Below are 23,343 nucleotides of genomic sequence, written 5' to 3'. Positions count from 1 at the left end.
AGCCCCAAAAGAATAGGTAATCAAACTTACGTATGCTCTTCGTATATCAACTGTTCGGGAAATATATAGCTGCAAGGACATATCTGGAGTGCAGACACCATATCGAGGAACTTCTTTCTTCATCTAAACCCGAACTGAAAAAATCGAGATTTTTTTATAAAAATTACTTGAGTAGAATGAAATATGTGAGCTAATTTTTATTGTTGCCTTACACATTTCTCTTTTGTTCAATGAAATTATTAGAATTGTGAATCGTCTCCGACGAGTGACGACGATCGGCTTTTGCCATAGATTATAGATATAATATAATATGTTGTTATCAGTTTTCGAGTTTTTGAATTCTTTGGATGACACGATACATTTTTTATTTCAGATTCCGAAACATAATATTATTCGGAGTATTTAAATCTAAACAATTCAGAACACGGAACTCTGCGTATAGGCCATTTTGATACACTACTGTCGGGAGTCCATTTTTTTGTCCGGCATCTCACAATATTGTTTTTAGTCTTAACGGTTAAACTATAACTTAAGGGGATTCAATACCGTCATTTTCTGTTTTTGTCTAACACACGCGTGACATAGTAATTTAGACTTGTTTTTTGCCAAATATACTAATTGATCTAATGAAGTGATAATAAATTTGAAAACAGATTTGAATTTGTCGTTAAGTCTACTTAAAATCGACTTTCCCACATTTTTGATATTATCCCCCAAATTCCTAAAAATTTCATATTAAAAAAGAGCATTTAAAAATTTTTGTATTTCAATTTTCGGAGAAGTTAAAATCAAAAAATCATAAATGTGGGAAAGTCGATTTCAAGTAGACTTGACGACAAATTAAAATCTGTTTTTAGAATTCTTATCGCTTCATTAGATCAATTGGTATATTTGGCAAAAACACGTCTAAAATTACTATGTCAGGCGTGTGTTAGACAAAAACAGAAAATGACGGTATCGAATCCCCTTAATATAAAACTCTAGAAGTGTCGAGACATGAAAAAAATTCAAAATTAGGCTTTGAAAATTTACAGAAGTAATAAAAAAATGGATACTTTAATCGTGAATATATAAATATAATATTCTCTCAGGGCTCGGCATAAATATGTTATAAAAATCAAACAATATTATTCTATAATAATAGTGTGCAGTATTTGCTAAAAAATTATGTGATTATATTATACTACTACATTATAGTGTAATAAATAATGTAATATATATACAGCCGTGTAGGTATCTAACTAATAATAGATACCTATAATCTATATGTATAAGTATCCAATTGTGTGATACCTCAGACTTGTCTATGTAATAGCAAAAAGTGCACCTAATTAATTTTGGGCGAGTTTTTTATCATAGACCATAATAGTAAGTTATTTGTTACTTCATAGTTAATTGTACAACGTGAAATTATTACACTACTGTCTACTACTGTTACATAATGTCAGAATGTGTATTTAATATTTATTACGTAATATAAGAAACATTATTATAATTACCAATTTTTAGATAATTATTTAGTTGATTACCGATTGGGTACAGTTAATACTTAATTTACAACTCGTACTGCAATCTCTGTATTCATAAGTGCGATAATAAAATATATATTTTTTTACATACTTGTCTCATGCTTTTTTACTATCTTAATCCTTTTAAAATTTTAATCTCGTATTAATTAAGTGGTGAATGTTACATACACATACCACTATACCAGATGTCGAACTCATTGCAAAATATATTAATTAATAGATGGTATATAAATGTACAATGGACCCCTCATTGTAATTTGTATTGTTTAAAAAACATGCAGTACGACATAATACGCTTACAGGCTGCAGAAGTCAGGGCCGTATTACCGCTTAGGCTGTGTAGGCTAAAGCCTAGGGCGGCAAATTTTTTTTTGGTGTGACCCAAAAACTACGTTAAGATATTAGTAAAATATCAATACCTATGTCAATTAGGCGGTAAATTTATTTCAGCCTATGGGCGGCAAAAACCTTAATTCGGCCCTGGCAGAAGTACATATATAATCGGTATCAACACAGAAGAAACTCTTCCATAAGCAATTTAATGGTTGTGAGAGCACCTGTTTATAATGTATTCTTATAATCTCCTTATTCTTGATTCATTTTATAAACTAAAATGGCACAATAATATATGAATATGTGAATGTTCAACACTGAGACCTGGGTATTACTTTTAGACATTAATGTTGAATTTAAAATGCTTAAAATATAATTTGATCAAATTAAATTTTTTTTACATTCATTCGGCATTGTAAAATGCTTAAAACATTTTAGGCTACCATTGGATGAATCAAAATTAAACTATTAATTACAATTTAGGTTTATAAAAATAACTATTTTATTTTAACAAAAATATTCTTATCATACTAATTTTTAGATAAAATATAACATAATCTCAATTGGAGATAACAACATACATAATCCCCTATCAGTAAGCTAATGATCATTATAGTTCCATCATTCATAAATAATAAAATATTCAAAAAATATTAAAAAGACCATTTATAAATGTATAAAATTAACTATTAAATTTAATTGGCCGTGATTTCAAAATATTTCAATAATTAACAAATCAAAAAGAATAACTAATATTATGAATTATTACATTAAGCAACCTAAACAAAATAAACAGTCTTTACAAAATATAAACAAGGTCTAAATGTAAAACTTTTAAAAAGCCGTAATATACAATGGAATTTATTTAGTTTTTGTTGACTGTTAATATTTTAACAAAAAACAAAAATAATTAAATTATAAATGAATGAATTAAAAATAAATGGATAAGATGACCAAACATTTATATAAAAATAATAAAATAAAATTTAAATCACTTTTATAACATAAAATAGTAATTATGTACATAACAATTATGTTACAATATTATTCATTTAACACTTTTAAAGAACTAATATTTTAACATAACTACTTAATAAAAAAAACTCAAAAAGCAATACAACATAAAAAATAAAATAATACAAAGTGTATAGCTGAAAACATTAACAAAATAAAAATACATAAATATATATATATATATATATATTTAACAACTGTTTTATTAATTTTAAAGTTTTTACAATTGTATGGAAGCTGTCACATTATAAAATTAGACAAACAATGATTTATTCCCGTTAATATAACTGGAACTTACATTACCATTTTGCCAAAATGTAGAATTGTTTGTGTGTTGGTATGTCATTGGCAATATTACACGTTTCTGATCAGTTCGTCTGGCATCATATTTTGCCTAAAAAGAATGATTAAAATACATTTTTTTTTCACAAATAGTGATCTAAAAATACATACCTTATTATATGCAATAACACCAAAAAGAGCCATTGCCATACCACAAACATTATTAAAAGTAACTGGATTTCCAATCACAAATAAAGATGCAGCCACAACAAATATTCTTTTTGATGAACTGGCTACAGCGTATGTTAAAGATGTGACCATTGACATAACACTAAATGCTAATATATTTTGTAACCAACTAAGTATACCATCAGTAAACAGCAAACCTAATACTTTGTACGATTCATTATTCATCTGAAATTATTTTTAGGAAAACATATATATATGTATATATCAATGTCATTTATTGTAAATTGATAATTTATTTTATATTATTACTTTGAAATTTGAAACTGTCACTAGATGCCAAAAATCGAAATAAAGCCATACAGGTAGGAACATCATTAATGCAAGACGACCTAGTATATGTAACAGTCGTAAATGGTGAATACCAGTATCATGAAGTACTTTTTTAGAAAATATATTTTGCAATGTGTGTTGTAATGTAGCTGCCAAGGCACTCATCAACCCTATTACATCAAAAGATATCTCTGTAAAAGACGCAATGGCCACTCCAGCAATTATGGGTACTAATGATAGATAAACCTGAAATAAAATTTTTAAACACTCGATTAAACATATCACATAATATTGTTTTCAATAACTCACTTTTAAACATTGTTTTTCCCCTAGTATTATTCTTGATAATACAACACTAAATAGTGGCATGGTAGCTTTTACTAAAATAACAAATACAAAAATTATTAGAAACTGAAACCATGTATACATTGAATGTATTTTATTACTTGTGTGTGTATAGGAAACTGGTACTTTCCATAGACTGACATGCGTGAAAACTGATCCAACAAACTTTCCAAGAGCAAGTGGTACTATTAGCTTAAAATAATAGGGCCAACTTATGTCAACAAATCGTCTCACGCCCCATAAGTTGAAAAACGGACCTGAATAAACAGCTATGGACAGGAGCTGCACCATTGTCACAGTCATTGGATATGGGAATTGGTTTAAAAGCGTCTTGCCGACTACATTGCTACCAGAGCTTACTACGTACCATACACAGCACAACAAAGCCACGGTGACGACTTCCTTGGATGCCAAGACCATAATTACAACCTGTCCTTTTATCTTAAATATATCTCATAAAATTCATACTTTCAACTGTTTGAAATTATAAATTTAAACATTTTCACATAAATAATTGTAAGTCATTGAAAGGATAAATAAATAATTTGTTTTTAAACTAGGAATATATAGACACATTATTTTTGAAACTTAACTAAAAATGGAATATAGAACTAACTATCCCAATTTTTATAGTTAATACTGAATTCCAACATTTCGCGTTCGTGTTCACATTTCACAAATTGAGTATGGAACTGTTTGAGATAAGATAATAGGTGACTGGACACGGAATGATAAGCCATGATTGACCATGTGGCAAGAGAACTTGGAAGAAGAAATCAAAAGGGCGCAAACCGCGGAAGAATGGTCAACTATACTGTTCATAATACTAGACTACTAAATTAAATTAAATAAACCACTCTAGACGCCAGACGTATCCCAAGACCCCTATGGTCTTAAGTCTATTCTGTAGACTTCTATGACACAACGGGATCTAATTGACAGGCCCCAGGGAATTCAAATTACTCATTCATAAATCATATTATACAATGCACAGCGAAATACCTAAATACCGGACAATCTCAGTCCTTGAAATGGTGTCTGATATTCATCATTCAGAAAGTCCAGTTTCTAGGTTGTTCCATTAGTTGTGTATATTTACAGTTAATACCTCCCTTGGTCAACAACTACATACCCTGTTAATCCAATATATTATCATAAATCATATTTATTTTTGTGTTCTTGTACTTACCAAGTGGCCACTGGACATAGCCAACATCATTACATGGTTTAGCTTATGAATAACTGGCCATCCTAGCCAGGCCCATACCCAAACCATAACAATTTGGATTTCACAATTATTAAACTCTTGCAAAATATTATGTCCCAGGTCCAAAAGAATTTTACAATAAGCCCTGCATTGAACATAATCACATTAAGATTGTTTTGACATTTGATAATAATACATTATTATTTTTAAATTGGATAATAAATGGGTTTATTATTTGACCGAATAAAGTCAAAACCATCTTAAAACATTTTTACCTACTACATTCGAGTAAAAATAATTTAATAGATCACCATAACAATAATTATGCCATTGAAAATTAAATTCAATGAATTAAAGAAAATACAACTTATTAAAATAAGTTAATGAAAAAAAAAATGCCACATAATGATATTTAATTATTCATTACTTGTTAAAATCAGTTCTTTGTTTTTAAATAACTACTGTTTAAATAGCATTTATAAATAAAATTAAAAATAACTGTAACTAATTACATTTAAAAAGTACAATTACAACTACAGGCTGTTCCCACAGTTTATAAACTATAGGTAAAATAAATATTATAGACACAATATAATAATTCAATGTTATAATTCAAGTTCAATATAATTTTTGAATACTATAGTATAAGTTGAAAAGAAAATATGAGAATAAGATATTTAAATTAGGCATGACAGAAATAATTTCAATACTATGTTACAATAATAGATTTAATGGCTAAATAACTAAATATTTACAGAAAAAATAAACCCATGTAACAATAGTCAGCTTTAGGTATAAAATAGTTGAATAAATTATTAATATTCTTAGAAGCAATATACTTCTGATTAATAGAATAATACATAATATATATAAAATATAATAACTTAAATAATAATAAAATAATAATATAAATGTATAAATTTTGAATGATAAAATTATAACTTACATAAAAAATATTAAAATTTGTTGTTAACAACAAAACTATACAATATGTTATAAATACCGAAAAAGTAATAAAACCCATATCAATTAGTGTAAATATTATGATGTAATATAAACTGAGGTTTGATCCAAAAATATTATTTTCTATAATAATTAATAATATTATAATTTCTATTTTTAGTTGCTGTATTATTACCAGGAGTGCATTGATAAAACGGCGTTAATTTATCTATAATGGGTAAAAGAAAATTAAAAAAGGTGGATCAGCCTTAAACAAAAAATTAAATCTAGAAAAGATTCAATATTTTAGCACAAACTCAGTGCTAGATATGACATTTATCCAATGGTAATTTTACGTTGATGACTGACGATTAGATTTGGAATGGCTAATCAACCATTGCAAAGTAATATCAATGTTTTCTTGTTCTTTGCAAGATATCGAATAACAACAAATTTCTCGATCTTGAATTGCATTTAAATTCCTAAATAAAAAAATATAATAAAAGAAAAAATATTCATAAAACAATGAAACTTCAAACAAATGATTTACTTACATCCTGTCAATGAGTTCAACTTCATCTAGAGCATTTGGCAAATCTCTCTTGTTACCCAAAACTAAGACAGGTATACCAGCTAATTGTGGTTTATCTATTAAATTATGAAGTTCATTTCTTGAAGCTTCTAATTTATCAGTATCTGCTGCATCTACCATATAACTGTAAATATTTGCGAATTATATAGGTATGTATATAAGTATGAAATGTAAGATTATCTCTTTTAATTTTAAATATACATACACAATAGCATTAACTCCTCGACAATACCTCTCCCACATAGATCGAAAACGTGGCTGACCACCAATATCCCATATTTTAATAGTAACATTATTTTTTGTCACTTTTCGCATATTGAATCCAACTGTTGGTATCATATCTTGATTAAATTGTCCAGACTAAAAATGTATTTAATTGATTTGTTACCATATCAAAAATTGTTATTTTTTATTAATAATGAAAAAAGATGTTTGTAACAAACCATAATGTACCTAATGTCTAAATTATTTTATGTGTTATTAACAATAAAACAAAATAAATGGGAATTGGGAACTCCAATAGTTTAATTTGCATATAATTGAATGTTATATATTTATCATCTTCAACTACATTATATGAAAATGTAATACAATGTTAACAAGATCTTAATCAATAACAATTTACAAAATTTAAAAATTGTAATAACGTATGTTATAATATTGACCCTAAAAATCTTTGTTATTAAATAGGAACTTTATACTCCTAATCATTACTTGTGAAAATCCTAAACATTCACACTATCTCATTAATGAATAACTAAAGATCATTATATGATATAACAAATATTATTCATATTTTACAAGAGAATAAAACATAAATATACCTATTTCATCAAATAAATGTATAAAAATCCCCCTAATCTTATTATACTTTTATTCATTAGTTAGTGATATAACTAAATGTTTTGGATAATTATTATTTAGGAGGAAGAAGAATTAGACAACTCAGTAGTATCAATATAAATAAACAATAATAAAAATATATTGAACAATATTTATAGACCCCTCCCATATTATGATGAATCACTCTATAAAACACATAATATGTACTTAAATGGTATATTGTTACATAAAAGAAAATATAATTCTTATACACTCATTAAATTTGCTTTATCATTATAACAAAGCAAATAATTTATATTTTTAAATTGAAAATGTATTCAAACAGCTGTAGATACAACATAATATTAACCACTCACAGTGGACAAGTAATAAAAATGTAATTAAAAAAAAAGTTATAGTATGAAGAAACCATAAGTAACTTACTGCAATAACATGAACAAATGTAGTTTTTCCGGAACATTGTAGCCCAACAAGGGTGAGTTCCATTTCTTCAGTCCAAAATTTACTCTTAATCCAATCAAGTATCCGATTTATAAGGGTCATCATTTTGTATTGATTTTATTGAACTTTTTGACTGGTAATATTTACGATTAAGTTAAATGTAGAGCCCAAACAGTTGGGTAAAAACAAAATACTAACACTAACGAATAGTTTATGAACGTAGCAAATACTAAATTTGTAATAATCACCAAGAGGTACAAAGGCATTAAGTAATCAAATATTGTTATATTTAATATTCAGCCCCTTGCTTATCAATGTTCAACAAACAGCTGTCAGATAACAGATAATTATGAACATTATCTTTGGAATTTACTCACTACAGTCCGAGGTGTAATACAACTATAGTGTATTATAGTACACCTTGATTCAGTGACGTCAGTCACAACACCAAAATTCTTTTGTAGTAGGTAATGTTATTTGTTGTTTAATGTTCACTTTACTTGTACAATTGTAAGGTCTGAACTTCAGTTGTTCTGTGTTTCAATAGTCTGTACGACTTCACGACTGTTGTAGACAATCTGACGATAGTTAGTACTGTACAGCTCATGATATAACACGATACCTGATAAATGATAATTATTACACCCATCACAGAATTTATTCTGTGTACCGATCTTCGACCATATTATGAACTAATTAATTTTATTATTTTTATTAATTATTATATTATTATTTTAATTAGTATATATGGTCGAAGATAGCGATCATGGTACAGCTGTAATAAAATGATAATTAGACGGGTAAAATGTAGTAATAACTGATAAACCAACAATATTAATAAGTCTATTAACTATCTTTAATAAAATAGTATAATAATTTATAATAATATGTAAACAGTCGAAGTTGTAGACTAAAATAACGGATGACACTCGCGGCAGTCATAACATGTTAAATAATATTTATCCGCCAATCGCCTTTCACAAAAATGAATAAATCAATCAAATAAAGTTATATCTATTATCCGTAACAAATTTAAGACGATTGAGTTTGGAAAAATGTATAACAAAATATTATATTTGAATGTGTTGAATTACTTTTGTACCTATAGATTACTATGGACAGCTATAACTAGAAATATACATACCTAAATTAGGTCCTACTACACACAAATCCATTTAAATGTCCTTAAACGTGTTATCAGACTTTGCTCCATCACCCTCTCTCAATGCTCCATAGTAGTTATTCTGTTATTGTATTATAATTTATAACAGTTTTCATACAATCATAATTTATAATACCAACATTACTTAACATAACTTTTAAAAAAAGGTAGTTTAAATAACATAGATATTTAACACCCCCTTCCCCAATATTGAGAATTACTGTGTAATGTAAATATTGTAGAAGTCAGAAAAAAAATAAGTATCCAAGTCATAAAAAGCTCATTGTATATAATAAATTACTATATAATATAAATATTAATGTATTATTATAATTAATACCTACATTAATACCTACGTCTACGTGTAACCAAGTCAACTATGTATTTTTTTTTTAACTGTCAATTATTATCACAGTTTAATCAGGAAGACAACACCTATTGGTTACCAAGTTCTATTTTTTTTTGTTTACAAATAATAGGTAATCCAAATATTTATACAAAGTTTAAAGATTTGTTACATTCATTTTTTATTAGGTACCTACTCTGATATTACTAGAAATTACTATGGTATGACAAAAAAATTATTTAAACCTATATAAAATATTTTATAACTGTATGATATTTTAGGATTCAAAAAAGAGTAATGACGTTGAATGCCCTACATGTAGAGGTCTAGGAAAAGTTCCTTCAAATGGTGATATAATTGAATTCTAATTTCTTAAAAAAAAAATAAGCATTTAAATATAAACAATTTTGGTATATCTATTTTTGTTTTACCCTACACCCTTTTTTAAATTTGCTAATTTGTTTTTTTTTTTTTATGTAGTTTAACATGTTGAAAACGATAGGGAAGTCAGAATTTGGCAGTCGTACTTAGTTTTGAAGTTATAGCTGTTTGAAGTCCGAGACCCACTCTGCACTGGTTTTACAACACAAGCTGAAGGATGTTTTCGATTTTACTTGTCCAAGCGAGCGGGTTACCACGTTGGGTGTTTATAAAAATACTTTAAATTTCAATTAGTCATAACTTTAAAACTAAATCCAACCCCCGAATTCTGACTTCGCCATTGTTTTTAGAATGCTAAACTAGTAACAATTTTTATTAGTCGATTGACTTTCTCATTTATTAAAGTTCACATTTTTAAATTACATAGATTTACCAACTGTATATAATATTTTTAAATTTGTTATTTAGATCCAATACTAAATCAAAATGGACAAAATGAAAACTATACATTTGTAGTAGGTATACAATTATGTAATATTTTATTCATTGCGATTTATGAGACACGCTTGCAGATTAGAGAAAGGACTACTGTGCAGTGTGGAAGCATACGTGGTGATAATTAGTCTTCTTTTAGGAAGCATTTAGTAATTTAGAAATGTTAGTAGACTGAGCCGTCCTCTACAATCTTCACCTATCCTTTGTCCAGCGAAAAGCAAGCCGATTCCGCTCTCCCCACATGACACCCTGACCCTGCCATTAAGCTTCGTTCCATTATGGCAGAGTGTCGTGTGGGGATGCGCACAATAATCAATTTTCGTGTCGCCGAAGGGCTGAGACGTGTTCTCTCACTCATGGTAGTCCTTACTTAGACTTAACACTTTTAAAAATATTCCCTTAGCTTCACAATATATAAAAAAAATACTTTTCTTAAAATTTAAAGTTTTTATTTTTCTAGTTAATTTAAACATGTTTATACCTATGTGTGTTTTAATCTTTTCAGTTCTTATAAAAGTAGGAATTAAAATATTTTTTACAATAAATAAGTTTATTTTATAATTATTGTTTAGGAATCTAAGGCATTTGTACATGTTGGAGACCAAACAAATACAAACGTGACATCTGATTTCAACAATTTGTAAAAAAACAAATGTATATTTTTATTAAATTCAAACATGAATAAACATACCAGTTTATTTTTAGGAAATTATTAACGGAAATGGATACAATTATTGGATGTGTAACAGATTTATTGCCAGAAAAAGCACCACTTGATAATCCAAAAGAAGTTATCAAATCAGTACAAATTCGTTTGAAAAACACTAATTCGTAATTTTTTAACAATTACCTACTCTGCACACATGTGACATGCCTAATCAAAACGTATCTAAATTAATAATTTTAGAGAAGAACACATTAGAGCAATTTCTGATGCGGTACAAGTAGCACGAAATCACCAGAAATTATTAAAACCTCATATAAACCTGATTAATCAAAAAATTGTTCAATTTCTCAACAGTCAACGAATTTTTTATGTCCGATTAGCTTGTCAGTCAGCTGGCGAGCTCTTTAGAACAATGCGATGTACAGATCGACCAGTAAACTCATTATACCTATACATACCTACAATAAATTATTTTAATAGTAACTTAATTAAAATTGACAAATAATAAATTTGTTATAATTATTGTGTACCTATAGTTATTTGATAGCATTGTTACGGGACTTATGAACCGTACGGCAGATAAAAATCAAAATATCCGCATTGATGCAAATTGGGCTCTTGATAAAATGGTGATCAGCATTCCACCACTGTATTCCATAAAATCAATTGCCAACTGTAGTCAACACAAAAATCCGGCTGTTAAAATAGCACAGTTGCGATTGATGCATTGTGTTACTGTTATTGCAGACCCAATGAAAATATTAACTGGAATAACTGGACTAAAAAAAGCTAGACAATTAATCCTCAAAAATTGTGTAGCTACAATAGAAGATGCTAATGCAGAAATTAGGTAATTATACGCAACATGTATTTATAAATAAGCTTGATAGATAGATATAATAGTTTACGGGCCTTCTTTGTGAACAATGCCTACATCCTGGGTGCTCTAAAAATTAAAAAAATCCCATGTTCAATAATGACTGCAATCTCCAGATATCAATCAGTGAAAATTCAAAATATTACAATGAAAAAATTCAGTATCTATTTTCTGGTTTTCAAAACTTAATCAAAAAATCAAATTTTAGGTGCCAAAAATACATTAATTTTTCCTTCATACAGTTGGGTGATCAAAACTAGTGCCGACTACCCTAATATCAAATTGATACAGCCGGTTATTCTTAAGTTGGAAAGTGCTGGATGTGTCATCGTCCTATTATTTACTAATTATTGTTAAATTAATTATCTTTCTTCCAATTTTTAATGACAGCCAGTACCTATACCCACTTACCCACCTAATAACTAAATAGGGGCCGAGGTCACCAGAAACCTCCTATCCATGTCACTGAACCAGGAAGTATCAAAAATGTAAAGTTCAATATTATCTCTTTGGAAAAATAAAACAATAGTAGACTAGTATCAACCACTGTATTAAAGATATACAGAATATTATATAGTAGGTACTAGGTAATAGGTATACGTATACCTTTATATATAAATCGTGGTAATAACTAATAACACAAATATCTAATATCTAATATACCACTTGCAGTCACGGTCATTAATCTAATTGCACATTGAGGAGAATAAAAATATATTTATTTACCCTATCTAATATCTTAATACATAAGCCATGTTTGTATGTTTATGATTTTTTATGATTTTATATATTGATCAAATGTTTTTAAAGGTTTCTGTCAAAAAAACTTATGCAACTTTTAAAGAGTACTTGTTATGAAAGTTTCTGCTCGTCATTGGTTCAGGATATTAGTTGGGACGAACTAAAAATTGCTGGAAAGGTATTTATTTAAAAATGTATCAAAAATATATTAATCACTATTGAGCATTGGCTATAAATTATAATTAATTATTATCTTTATGTATATGTATATAAAACATACACATCAAAGATCAAACCCTAAATTAAAATATTAAATAACACTATTGATAGGCAACCCGAACGCAATAATTTATCACGCATTATGCCATTATTTTAATTATATAAACCATTAATTGACCGCTTGGACAGAATAGGGTATTTAGGGTATTACAAAATACCTATAATAGCAAATTATAAAAAATTTAAAATACCTATAGTACTTGACACATGTAATATAGGTTATAGGACATAGGTAATATATATTATAATACTTATCTGGCTATTATATTAGACAATTTTTATAAATTTAATTATTGAATTTTTCGGATGTATCGAATTATTATTTATGTAAGGTTTGACGACAAATTTGAGATATAAACCCATCCCGCAAAACCCCCAACAAATTTAATTAAATTATATAGACGTATCATAATTTTTTTGTTTTATCTCTGAATAAAAGGTAGAGTAAAATAACGACATTCTTCACGCTGGTACTATCACTTCCTATATGTATTTATCGTGGACTGTGGTAGGTATTGATATTGAATAATATATTTATTATTATTTAATAATATGAAACTTGAAGCTTAATATGCTTATAAATTAAAGGATATATTTTTAAATTATTTATGTAATGTACATTTAATAAATTATAACTTTTTTGTATAGAATTTAAATATGGAAGATTTAGCTGATATTTTGAAGAAAAATATTAAATGATCCAGTTTGACGACATAATATATGAAACTATTTGAACTACCTATTCAGATAATCAGATGTTTATTAAATAAATATATATTTTTTGTAGTTATTGGTAGATAATAATTAATAAAGTTTCTAATTTTTAAGCAAATAATTATTCAATCATGTCAAACAAATTTAATTGCAAAGAAGCAATCAGCAAATGCTGACCAAATACAAATTGTTTTTAAAAACTTAATAAATATCTGGCTATCCGGGTAACTGGATAAGTTAACATTTACAATTTTGGACCACGGAGAATGTTAAGCTTGGCAGCAGAACAAATGCCTGTGTTACTATGAATGATATATTTAATGTAATAATCAGAACTCTAACTTAATGTATATACGTAGGTATATATAATAACAGTTACACAAATCAAACCTGTTGGTACCTACCAGTAAGTAGTAACGCTATAGCCTACATTATATTCATTACAGAAAATATGATAATATCCTGTCTAGATTACACCAAGTGCTATTTTAAAATGTATGAGCACTACAATTATAATCAAGAAGCGAACACAAAAATTTTTTTTTAATACACTATTGTTACTGTCAATACATTAAAAAACAGTTCATTACTATAGTTTATCGAACTTTATCCAAAATCTAAAGTAACTAAAACGTTAAAATAACAGTGTTTACTTAATAGTATTTATTACAATCAATTAATCGTGGTAAGTACTCAATAGCGTCATGGGAAGAGAACTGGGGTTATAATGTTAAAAATTGATTGCTGGAAATAAAAAACAACTCTGTGAATAGAAAATAAAGGAGAGTAAAACCACAAAAGAGAATATAACCATGTGTTATTTTCAAAATAATATACATTTTATAATAAATTCCTTGAAATGTAAAACAATATGACTTCAATTGAATAGTTATACAAAAAATTGTCAGTTTTAAACGGAATGATAAACTGAAATGTATTTTCATGCAATTCAATGAAGTGCGTTCAACTAATATAATTGTTCGTAAATATTTCATGATCAATTCACTCAAAGCATAGACTTATAAACTATTACTTTATTGCAATATTGACATTATGTGATTAAACCATCGAGTATAAGAACTTTGTGTACTTACTCAAAATTCAAATCGAACATTTTTGGCGGTGAATCGTACGTTATAACTATAAAAAATATAAAAATTTTAATCCGTGATAAAAGTTATCTGGAAACTGATAGTGTCAGTATTCCGGTTGTTTCTGAAGATTACTGACAAGTAGAGGCTAGACGGCTTAATAATTAATCAATAATCATCATTATCGTTGATTATAAAATAGTTAAAAAATTTTAATTTATATTCTATTAACTATTATAGGTTTATAGTTTATACATTATTCGTTCATAGTTGTGTACTTGTGTACTTACGTTGACTTTTTTTTTTGTGAATAATATGTATAATATAATTTAAGCCCTACCTAAATAAAAAATATGGTTTCTAAACTTATATTTACTGTCTTCTTATCTTCATTTTTATTCATTGTCAATGGGTTATATGAAGACCAAGCTGGAAAATTTGACTGGTAAGTGAACTGTCTGTGTTGTGCCCGACTACTAAGCAAATCTGATCAAACCAAAGTGGAAAAAAAACTCACCAAGATGTTTGCACTATATCGTTGATATTGTTCATTATTCCAATGCGTTTTTTTCTTACTCCAGTTTTGTACTTCTAAAAAATCAGTGTTATTAAATTTGTCTACAATAATTGAATTCTTATCAAACACTCAACTTATTGTCGCCTATGCCGAAATTATTTTTTATTACCAGTTCAACATGCCACACAACAACCGTACTCTTTTCCCCACAATTCACAAACTGATAATAATTAAGCATTTATCTGATAACTGGCTGTATTTTTAAGTATATTTAAAATATACATATGTATTCATTGTATAAAGTTCTATATATTTGTACATTCTTAGTTCTTACCCACTTACCAAGTAGCCTACCTATACATTTTCTTTAATTATTTGAATGAATTGGCTGTTAACATGTTCAGTCTTAATTATTATTCAATTATTGAATTGTTTTCTATTATATAATGCTTCAGAATTATTTAAATTCAATTATTGTGTTAGCTATTTATATATTATACGGGCTGGGTCCATTTTTACAACACATCTACAGTTTATAGTTAATTATTTACAGTAGATACATATACGCTATAAAATGTGGCTATTAATATTTACAAATAAGAATTTGTTTTAGTAGAGTACAGTTACAATGATTGCACTAATAAACTTAAGTATTGAATAATATTAGTCTAGAAATAAGCGTTTAATTTATATTACACATGTTCTTCTTGACTTGCCGAATCCTGACGCCGAACACATAAAATATTTATTTATTTTACAGATAGGACCCATTTTTCATTTATATGGTAGTTTGTGATTACATAGTTTAATAGCAAATATCTTAAACATTAGACTAACATAGTCTTAGGGTGACTTAAACTATAGAATAGAATATGAAAACATAAAACAGAAAAGAAGGAGGGTTCCTCATTAAATTATGATTTTCAGGAAACAAGATTATGTTGGTGAAGTTAAATTGTCATCAATTGATGTTGACGTAACAACAAAAAGGTTATATGTTGCTACTCAAAAGAATGTTGTTGCTTCTTTAGCTATAGACACTGGTGAGTAACACATAAATTACTTGTATAGACATATAGTTGTAAATGTTTCTTAATATGGTTAATTGCATTTAGGTGATATTATTTGGAGACAAATTTTGGAAAAAGGACCTGAAGGTAGTGTTGAACTAATACATCCAACCAAATCTAAAATCATTACAATTAGTGGAGTTGATGTAATCAAAGTGAGAGGATGGGATGTCAAAGATGGATATTTACATTTTGAATGGAGTACAGAGACTAGTAATGTCCTGTATTTGTTTGTTTTTAACGGACTCCTTCATAATGTGTATTCTTCAAACAATTTAATAGCTGTTGACACATACCATTTAGAAACTGGTGTCAAAGGAATAGCTACTTATACTTTCCCAGCAACTTGGTTTAGTGGTTCTGATCGGTAATACAAAAAATGTTTATGTTTTGTATTATCTACTTCTGATTATATTTTTAATATTTTTAGTTGTGCATTATCCTCTGGAAGTCTGGCCTGTCTTGATATAGCTGGTCAATTAAATATTGGATCATTAATAAAGTCCAATACTGATCGTTTAAGTCTTGATATGATCGGAGATAAAATAGAGGCTGTCCCTGGAAGCCCAATACCTGCATTTATTGTTACAAATAAAAATGTGGACAAATTAGTTTATGTCAAGGAAAATAAAATTCTTGTACGGTCTTTAACATCAAGATCATCATCATTTATATATACATATATGGCTGACAGGCATATTTTATTACAAATTTCTTCACCTATGCAAGTATGTATTACACAATTTATAAAATTTGTTATAGTTTTATATGATTTACAGCCAAGTTCAACATTTTCGTTTTTATAAGATCGTAGTTGTCAATATAAATTCTAAATAAGCCAACAATAACGATTTTTTATTTATTTCCACATTTAATTTCTAGTCAAATATACTAAAACAATCCTTATAACTATTCATCTGCAAAATTACAACCATAATTATTTGTTTAATTCATATAAGTTTATCTTCTTGAAAATCTAAAGATCTAAGCTATACTTGGTATTTAATTAGTTATTTATTTTTTATATTATCTTCCAAAGTTATGTTTAGGGTATTAAAATGAAATAGGTAGTTTTCCACTCTGTAATAACTAATAACTATTGTTAATAATATTTTTTAGGACACCATTGTAACAGAAGGATCTATATTAGAGGATTCTACCGTTATCGAAAGTTTGTCATTAAAGGAGTCTAAGAGTTCTTTGAAAATTTCCAATCCAAGAATATCTTCTGCATTTTGTGGACGTAGTAAAGCAAATACTGTTAATTGTGTTGCTTTAGTTTCAACACAAGATCAATCATTAATGCTTCTTAAAATGCCAGGTAATTTAATAAATAATAATTAATTGTCTTATAATTTTTATGTAATACCTATTTCCTACACCATAATGGCTCATATATTATAATTTATTTAACATTTAAACTATAAATCTAAAATCCGGTTATTCTTCTTTCTGTTAAATTTAAGTTGGTCAGGTTAGGTTAAGGACAATATTTTATTTTTAATTAAAATTTAACTCTTCTTCTTCTCCATTCTCTCATAGCTATATGAGATCAGCCTGGGGTTCTATACCTCCGCAAAGCTTTGTCACATACTTTTATTTTGCTTGCATCAGTTGTTTTTGTGTCTTTATTATTCTGTCTAGGTTTCATGTCTTCTTTGCTCTTTTTCTCACTTCTTTTCATGTCAAAATCAAGCCATCACTTCTTAATATCCCTCATTTTGTTGGGTACATTCAAACTGATTTTACTTATTTTTTCAATCTGTAAAGGATTTGAAAAAAAAATTGTTAAAATTGTAGTTTTTCAAATACATATTTTTTTTTTTGCTAAAAATTGAAGAAATCTAAATCATTTTTCATAGAAAACTGTCGAAAACCTAAAAAATATAAAATAAATATAGGAATAAAATTACAAAATAATAAGGTCTAATCACAACATTTGTGCGCTGTGCATACCTATCAAATCATGTAAAATCTGTAAGAACCTCTCAATTTTCAACAAAAAGTACAAAAAAATTGTTTACCATTTGTTTTCAATTTTTTCAGTAGTAAAATCAGTTATATATCTATCAAAAATAAATAATTGTCTAGAGTGTCCATGACTCACTGATTATCTACTTATATAGCTAAGGGGATTGCAAACCTCAGACATTTTTCATCAAAATGACCTAAGCAGCTGACTAGTGCTAACTAAAGTACTTATAGTGATTAGATTTAAAAAATGCTATGATGTTTGAATTTGTAAACAACTTTACTTTACACTAGTTGTAAATTAAAATTGTTAATCTTTATATAGTTAATATTAAAAAATTTAAATAACAAGTTTGAAAAATTAAAAATATTTACTTATGTAAGTCGAAATTTTTCTAACCTTTGAGTAAGCCCCTATCGATACAAAGCAAACAACTGGAAGGTCTACTTAGGAATGAACTACTTAAATTTTTGTCTGGTGTATAGCTATTTCACGTAAACATTTTTTTTTCATCTTACATAATATATTTTATATAATTAAATCTCTAATTTATTCATTGTAATAACATTGCTGAAATTAAAGTATTATAACATAAAAATTATTAAGTATAATATCATCTGAATTTTTTAGAATAATTATAAGAAAGTTTATAAATAAATAAAAATTTTAAATACTTAAATACTTATAACTTTCTTCAAAATTAAAATATTAAAATAACCTTTTAAAAAAATGCAGACGATTCTTTATAATTGATATGTTAAAATAAGTAATGACACCTTAATTTTAATAATGTTATCCTTATCACAATAAATAAAATATAGAGAGAGGTTTTTACTTTATTCTATATGTGATCTTAAATTTCTATATTTTTAATTTGACTATATTTTATTTTAGTATATAATTTAAACAAGTATAATAATATAGAATGTCCACGTAAATTAGGTTCAGTAAAATGGCACAGAGAAGAATCTTTAACTAATATTATAAATGTAGAGTTGGTGGACTTACCAGTTTCTGATATTGAAGCAGCAATTGAAAAAGAATTCGGAAACAAAGAATGTAAGTATTTTTAACTCAGCCTATATAATATAAAGTAATTATGAAAACTAATATAAAAGTTATGTTTAAACATATTTATAAATGTTTGTGCTCAAGCATTTTTGGATCACAGTGTATCAAGTGAGTGATGATGAGTGATATAAAGGTTTATTTGTAGTGTTGTAAAAGTTTGAATGTTTGTGTTCAAATATAACTGTTTTATTTTTGTAGTTTTTGATATTTTTTTACATTTATTCTACATTAATATATTATTTTTTGGTGAAAAAAAATATTTATTATATTATTTTATGTAGCTGGCGCTTTCAGTATGTTTGTTCGACGTTTGTTCAGTCAGTTACAACAATTACGCACTCTATTTGCGACTGTTCTTGGAATAATTGAATCACCTTCTGAAACAACTGGAACCAAAAGTAATCTAGTTCGGGATCAGTTTGGTTTACATAAAATTATTGTGGCTGTTACTAGTGCAGGAAAAGTAATGAAGTTATTAAATACTTTAATGTGTATAATAATAATTATTAAATGATTATTTGACCTATTTATTAGATATTTGGTATTGACAATTTAAATGGTGAAATTCTATGGTCTGTTCTGTTGTGTGGTGTTGGAACATTTTATGAAAACAAGGTTAATGGATTGCCATCAGCTCCTATGCATTTACAAAGAAACTCCAAGCATTTATCTTATTCACCAATGTGTACACTGTTATTAAAAAGCGAAGTAATTTGTTACTATATTTTTATTTTACATGAAATAATTGACAATTTTACTATTCATTTTTAGGATTCAGAAAATACAGTTTTGTTTACATTTAACCCAATTAATGGTGAATCCAAAAGTATGTAATTTTAACATCCCATTCTTCAGTCTTATCTAAAACTATAATTTTGCTAACTATTGTTACTTGTTTTTGATACATTCAGATGGTGTTACACAACTTCCATACAGAGTTGTACAAGCTGTTCCTCTTCCAGTTTTAAATATTGAATCGGTCCGTAGTCTTATATTGTTTGATAGCTCCAATTCTCCTCATCTTTATCCTGCTGATACACCATTATCCTCAAAACCACCTCCTATGTATATATACATTGCTAATCCTACAAATGGATTATTACAAGGATTCACAGTTGATGTACCAATTTCAGGAAAGGTTAGTAATTTGAGTAATACTTTTACACACATTCAAATTATTTGTGTTCTTAGGAGTTATCTGCTAAAGAAGTTTGGAAAACACAATTTAACAAACCTACTCAAATAATAGCGATTGGCTCACGGGATGCTGTGGAACATGTACATTCTCAGGGTAGAGTTCTGAGTGACAGAAGTGTTTTATATAAATATATTAATCCCAACATGGTTGCTATTTTGACTTTGGCTCCAGATACAACACATAAAAGTATGTTAATCAATTTGTAAAATTATATTGTCTACAGCTCAATTGGTTTTAGGTGTTTTGACATTGCATTTGTTAGATGTAGTCAGTGGTATAATTATTTACTCGGTTGTTCATAAACGAGCCTCTCATCCTATACATTTAGTTCATTCTGAAAATTGGCTATTATGTTCTTATTATAATGATAAAACTAGACGAACTGAAATAGCATCTTATGAGCTATACGATGGAAATCAACTTTCAAATTCTTCAGGTATCAGAATATTTTTTAATTTTATAATTCAACTGTAATTTTTTTAACTATCTTATTCAATATTATGTGTATATTTTAGATTTTTCTTCTGTTGGAGGTAGTTTAATCCCCCCAATTGTAGAAAAGCAAGCTTACATACTTCCTGGATTTTTACAAGCCATGAAACCAACAATCACTGAGAAAGGAATTACAAGCAAACATATATTAAGTATGTTACATTGTTTTCACTTTTGCCTTTGATAGTATAGCCTATGTTAAATTAATGACTATGATGATATTTTTAGTGGCTACTACAACTGGTCATTTATTAGAAGTGCCTTGGGCATTTTTAGACCCTCGTAGACCATTAGGTGAACCTAAAGAAGAAGGAGCGATACCGTATATACCTGAACTTCCAATGCCATCTGAATCTATGATCAATTATAACAAAAGTCTCATGCGAGTTGATGGTATATACACTGCACCCAGCAGTTTAGAATCTACATGCTTAGTTTTTGTATATGGATTAGGTAATTTTATTGTTGTTATTGTCTTAAGATAATTTATGCATTCATTTAAATATTTTTAATTTATTTTTTAGATCTATTTTATACAAGAGTGGCACCTTCTAAAACGTTTGATGTACTGAAAGAAGATTTTGATTATTTGGTAATAATTATTGTTACCACAATTCTTTTAATAAGTGCTTATGTAACAAAAAACCTTGCCTCGCAAAAAGCATTGAAACAGGCATGGAAATAAATCACCATATAAATATAAGCAATTAATGGTTAATCATACATTTTGATAATATCAAAGAGATTAATAATAATTTTTCATAATATTAAGGGTTTTTGTTTTTATATTTGTTTTTTTCTGTAAGAACTTAATTTATTTTATAATTGTATAATATTAATGTTCGAGAATAATAAATTGTGGATTTCAAATAAATTATTGGCGTTTATGATTTTAGTGAATTTTTAAACCAGTTTTCAAAAAATATTATTTTTCTATGTATTCTTTTTGTTTTTGTTGAATAGGTTTATGAAACATGGCTTTTAAAATGTCATTATATAATATGTAGAATATAATAATATACTTAGAATATACAATATTTTTGAGTTTAGTACAACAAAATTACTAAAAAATTTAAGTATTCTTTGTTTAAATTTTGGAAATAATTTTATTGTTACTGTAAATTATGTTAAACAGAAATTAACGTTATTCACCGGTGATTAATGTCATTGACCAAATACATACATAATTGTTGTTATATAAGTCTGATAATCACGTTTATGATCAAATACAGGGGTGGGTAATTATTGTTGTAGACCAGATATTATGCACTAAATCTCAAAATCTATAATTTAAAAAATTATGTGGGGACTAGATGTAGGTAGAACTGGACATATCGATTTGTTTATTTTTCTTAAAACTAGTTTTATGTAAAAATTCATGTTTACCCGGTTATTGAAAAAAGTACTGGGCATTTTTACTTAGTAATCCCCAAAAGTTCCAACTATTCACTTTCATCCCGGAAAAGATACTGAAGTTGAAAACCAAAATATATTTCTACAGTATATTAAGTGTCTTCAAATACAAAAAAAAACACCAAACCACTGTCCATTGTACATCAATACATCACCATCGTTCCGCTCAAAACCTAAATAATATGAAAGTATATGATATAAGTAGAATACATCTATAGAATATAGTATATACTATATAGCCATATAGGTACTGATTGTCTGCTAGAAAATGATACGTCATGTATGAATTAAAAATGACAATAGTCAAATGGAAAGTTTTGAAAATTGTTGAAATAACAAAACAATATTGCATACTATACTACTATATATATATATATTCACTTCATATTGGTATGAACGCTGCAAGTGAATTAAAAATAAATCTTGCAGGTCGTAAGCGTCCATATATTATATAATAAGTACGAGGTAACTAAAATTAAATTTATTCATATTTCATGCGTTTATTGCATGCAAACAATAGCACTTGTAAAGACAACGCCGTGTTTCTACCCTTTTTGCCTTACGCTGTGTTGAATAGATAGGTAGGTATACTCGAGTAAGTTAGAGCGTTTTGTCACGAGTTTATATTATAATGCAAATTTATTATACTCTGGCAACATCTAGCAGGTACCTTCATAATCGAACCCCTTCTTGACACCACAATGAATCTGTGACGCATCGAAGGGGGTGGAACACTCAAAAACGTATGCCAGACAAAAGCGACTAGCTACCACGTTTTGACCAAAAAGTCATGTTTGGATGATATATTAA

General features: G+C 27.4%; 4 protein-coding genes across 5 annotated transcripts; 2 read left to right on the top strand and 2 right to left on the bottom strand.

The window, feature by feature from the left end:
- Positions 1-3,113: 3,113 nt before the first annotated feature.
- Positions 3,114-4,442, bottom strand: LOC111031010 (solute carrier family 35 member E1 homolog). The gene is made up of 5 exons (XM_022310778.1): positions 4,124-4,442; positions 3,987-4,057; positions 3,657-3,923; positions 3,330-3,572; positions 3,114-3,270 (listed from the first exon to the last, which is right to left on the bottom strand). Exons 1-5 carry the CDS (start codon positions 4,440-4,442, stop codon positions 3,130-3,132), a joined length of 1,041 nt encoding a protein of 346 aa, XP_022166470.1. The 3' UTR covers positions 3,114-3,129.
- A 1,980-nt stretch (positions 4,443-6,422) lies between these two features.
- On the bottom strand, positions 6,423-8,347 carry LOC111030998 (ADP-ribosylation factor-like protein 8B-A). Its single transcript, XM_022310752.1, has 4 exons — positions 8,030-8,347; positions 6,969-7,123; positions 6,726-6,887; positions 6,423-6,653 (listed from the first exon to the last, which is right to left on the bottom strand). The coding sequence occupies exons 1-4, from the start codon at positions 8,150-8,152 to the stop codon at positions 6,524-6,526; spliced, it is 570 nt and encodes a 189-aa protein (XP_022166444.1). The 5' UTR covers positions 8,153-8,347; the 3' UTR covers positions 6,423-6,523.
- A 447-nt stretch (positions 8,348-8,794) lies between these two features.
- On the top strand, positions 8,795-12,943 carry LOC111031002. Its single transcript, XM_022310763.1, has 8 exons — positions 8,795-8,824; positions 9,837-9,903; positions 10,405-10,451; positions 11,004-11,071; positions 11,137-11,262; positions 11,339-11,531; positions 11,635-11,948; positions 12,786-12,943. The coding sequence occupies exons 1-8, from the start codon at positions 8,795-8,797 to the stop codon at positions 12,904-12,906; spliced, it is 966 nt and encodes a 321-aa protein (XP_022166455.1). The 3' UTR covers positions 12,907-12,943.
- A 2,130-nt stretch (positions 12,944-15,073) lies between these two features.
- On the top strand, positions 15,074-21,838 carry LOC111030997 (ER membrane protein complex subunit 1). 2 transcript variants are annotated; one of them, XM_022310749.1, is made up of 16 exons: positions 15,074-15,245; positions 16,245-16,360; positions 16,433-16,754; positions 16,818-17,115; positions 17,507-17,708; positions 19,302-19,418; positions 19,515-19,538; positions 19,712-19,893; positions 19,965-20,138; positions 20,202-20,256; positions 20,342-20,568; positions 20,622-20,814; positions 20,867-21,064; positions 21,144-21,272; positions 21,349-21,573; positions 21,645-21,838. In XM_022310749.1, exons 1-16 carry the CDS (start codon positions 15,154-15,156, stop codon positions 21,803-21,805), a joined length of 2,715 nt encoding a protein of 904 aa, XP_022166441.1. In that variant the 5' UTR covers positions 15,074-15,153; the 3' UTR covers positions 21,806-21,838. The 2 variants fall into 2 exon arrangements, with proteins under 2 accessions (XP_022166441.1, XP_022166442.1); XM_022310750.1 differs by lacking the exon at positions 19,515-19,538.
- Positions 21,839-23,343: the final 1,505 nt, after the last annotated feature.

The sequence above is a fragment of the Myzus persicae genome, unplaced genomic scaffold, assembly GCF_001856785.1.
Source record: "Myzus persicae strain clone G006 unplaced genomic scaffold, MPER_G0061.0, whole genome shotgun sequence".
NCBI classification, from domain to species: domain Eukaryota; kingdom Metazoa; phylum Arthropoda; class Insecta; order Hemiptera; family Aphididae; genus Myzus; species Myzus persicae.
This window is presented reverse-complemented; position numbering and strand designations above follow the sequence as displayed.

Excerpts from the sequence above, each read along its gene's own strand:
- LOC111031002 (XM_022310763.1), top strand. The coding sequence starts at position 8,795 with ATGGTCGAAGATAGCGATCATGGTACAGCT. Across the intron at positions 9,904-10,404 it reads AGGAAAAGTTCCTTCAAATG|ATCCAATACTAAATCAAAAT; the intron begins GTGATATAATTG and ends TTTGTTATTTAG. Across the intron at positions 11,072-11,136 it reads ACATCTGATTTCAACAATTT|GAAATTATTAACGGAAATGG; the intron begins GTAAAAAAACAA and ends GTTTATTTTTAG.
- LOC111031010 (XM_022310778.1), bottom strand. The coding sequence starts at position 4,442 with ATGGTCTTGGCATCCAAGGAAGTCGTCACCGTGGCTTTGTTGTGCTGT. Across the intron at positions 4,058-4,123 it reads AGTTTCCTATACACACACAA|TAAAAGCTACCATGCCACTA; the intron begins GTAATAAAATAC and ends TTGTTATTTTAG. Across the intron at positions 3,924-3,986 it reads GGGAAAAACAATGTTTAAAA|GTTTATCTATCATTAGTACC; the intron begins GTGAGTTATTGA and ends ATTTTATTTCAG.
- LOC111030998 (XM_022310752.1), bottom strand. The coding sequence starts at position 8,152 with ATGATGACCCTTATAAATCGGATACTTGATTGGATTAAGAGTAAATTT. Across the intron at positions 7,124-8,029 it reads CATTTGTTCATGTTATTGCA|TCTGGACAATTTAATCAAGA; the intron begins GTAAGTTACTTA and ends ATACATTTTTAG. Across the intron at positions 6,888-6,968 it reads CGAGGAGTTAATGCTATTGT|TTATATGGTAGATGCAGCAG; the intron begins GTATGTATATTT and ends AAATATTTACAG.
- LOC111030997 (XM_022310749.1), top strand. The coding sequence starts at position 15,154 with ATGGTTTCTAAACTTATATTTACTGTCTTCTTATCTTCATTTTTATTC. Across the intron at positions 20,139-20,201 it reads CACTGTTATTAAAAAGCGAA|GATTCAGAAAATACAGTTTT; the intron begins GTAATTTGTTAC and ends ATTCATTTTTAG. Across the intron at positions 20,257-20,341 it reads AATTAATGGTGAATCCAAAA|ATGGTGTTACACAACTTCCA; the intron begins GTATGTAATTTT and ends TGATACATTCAG.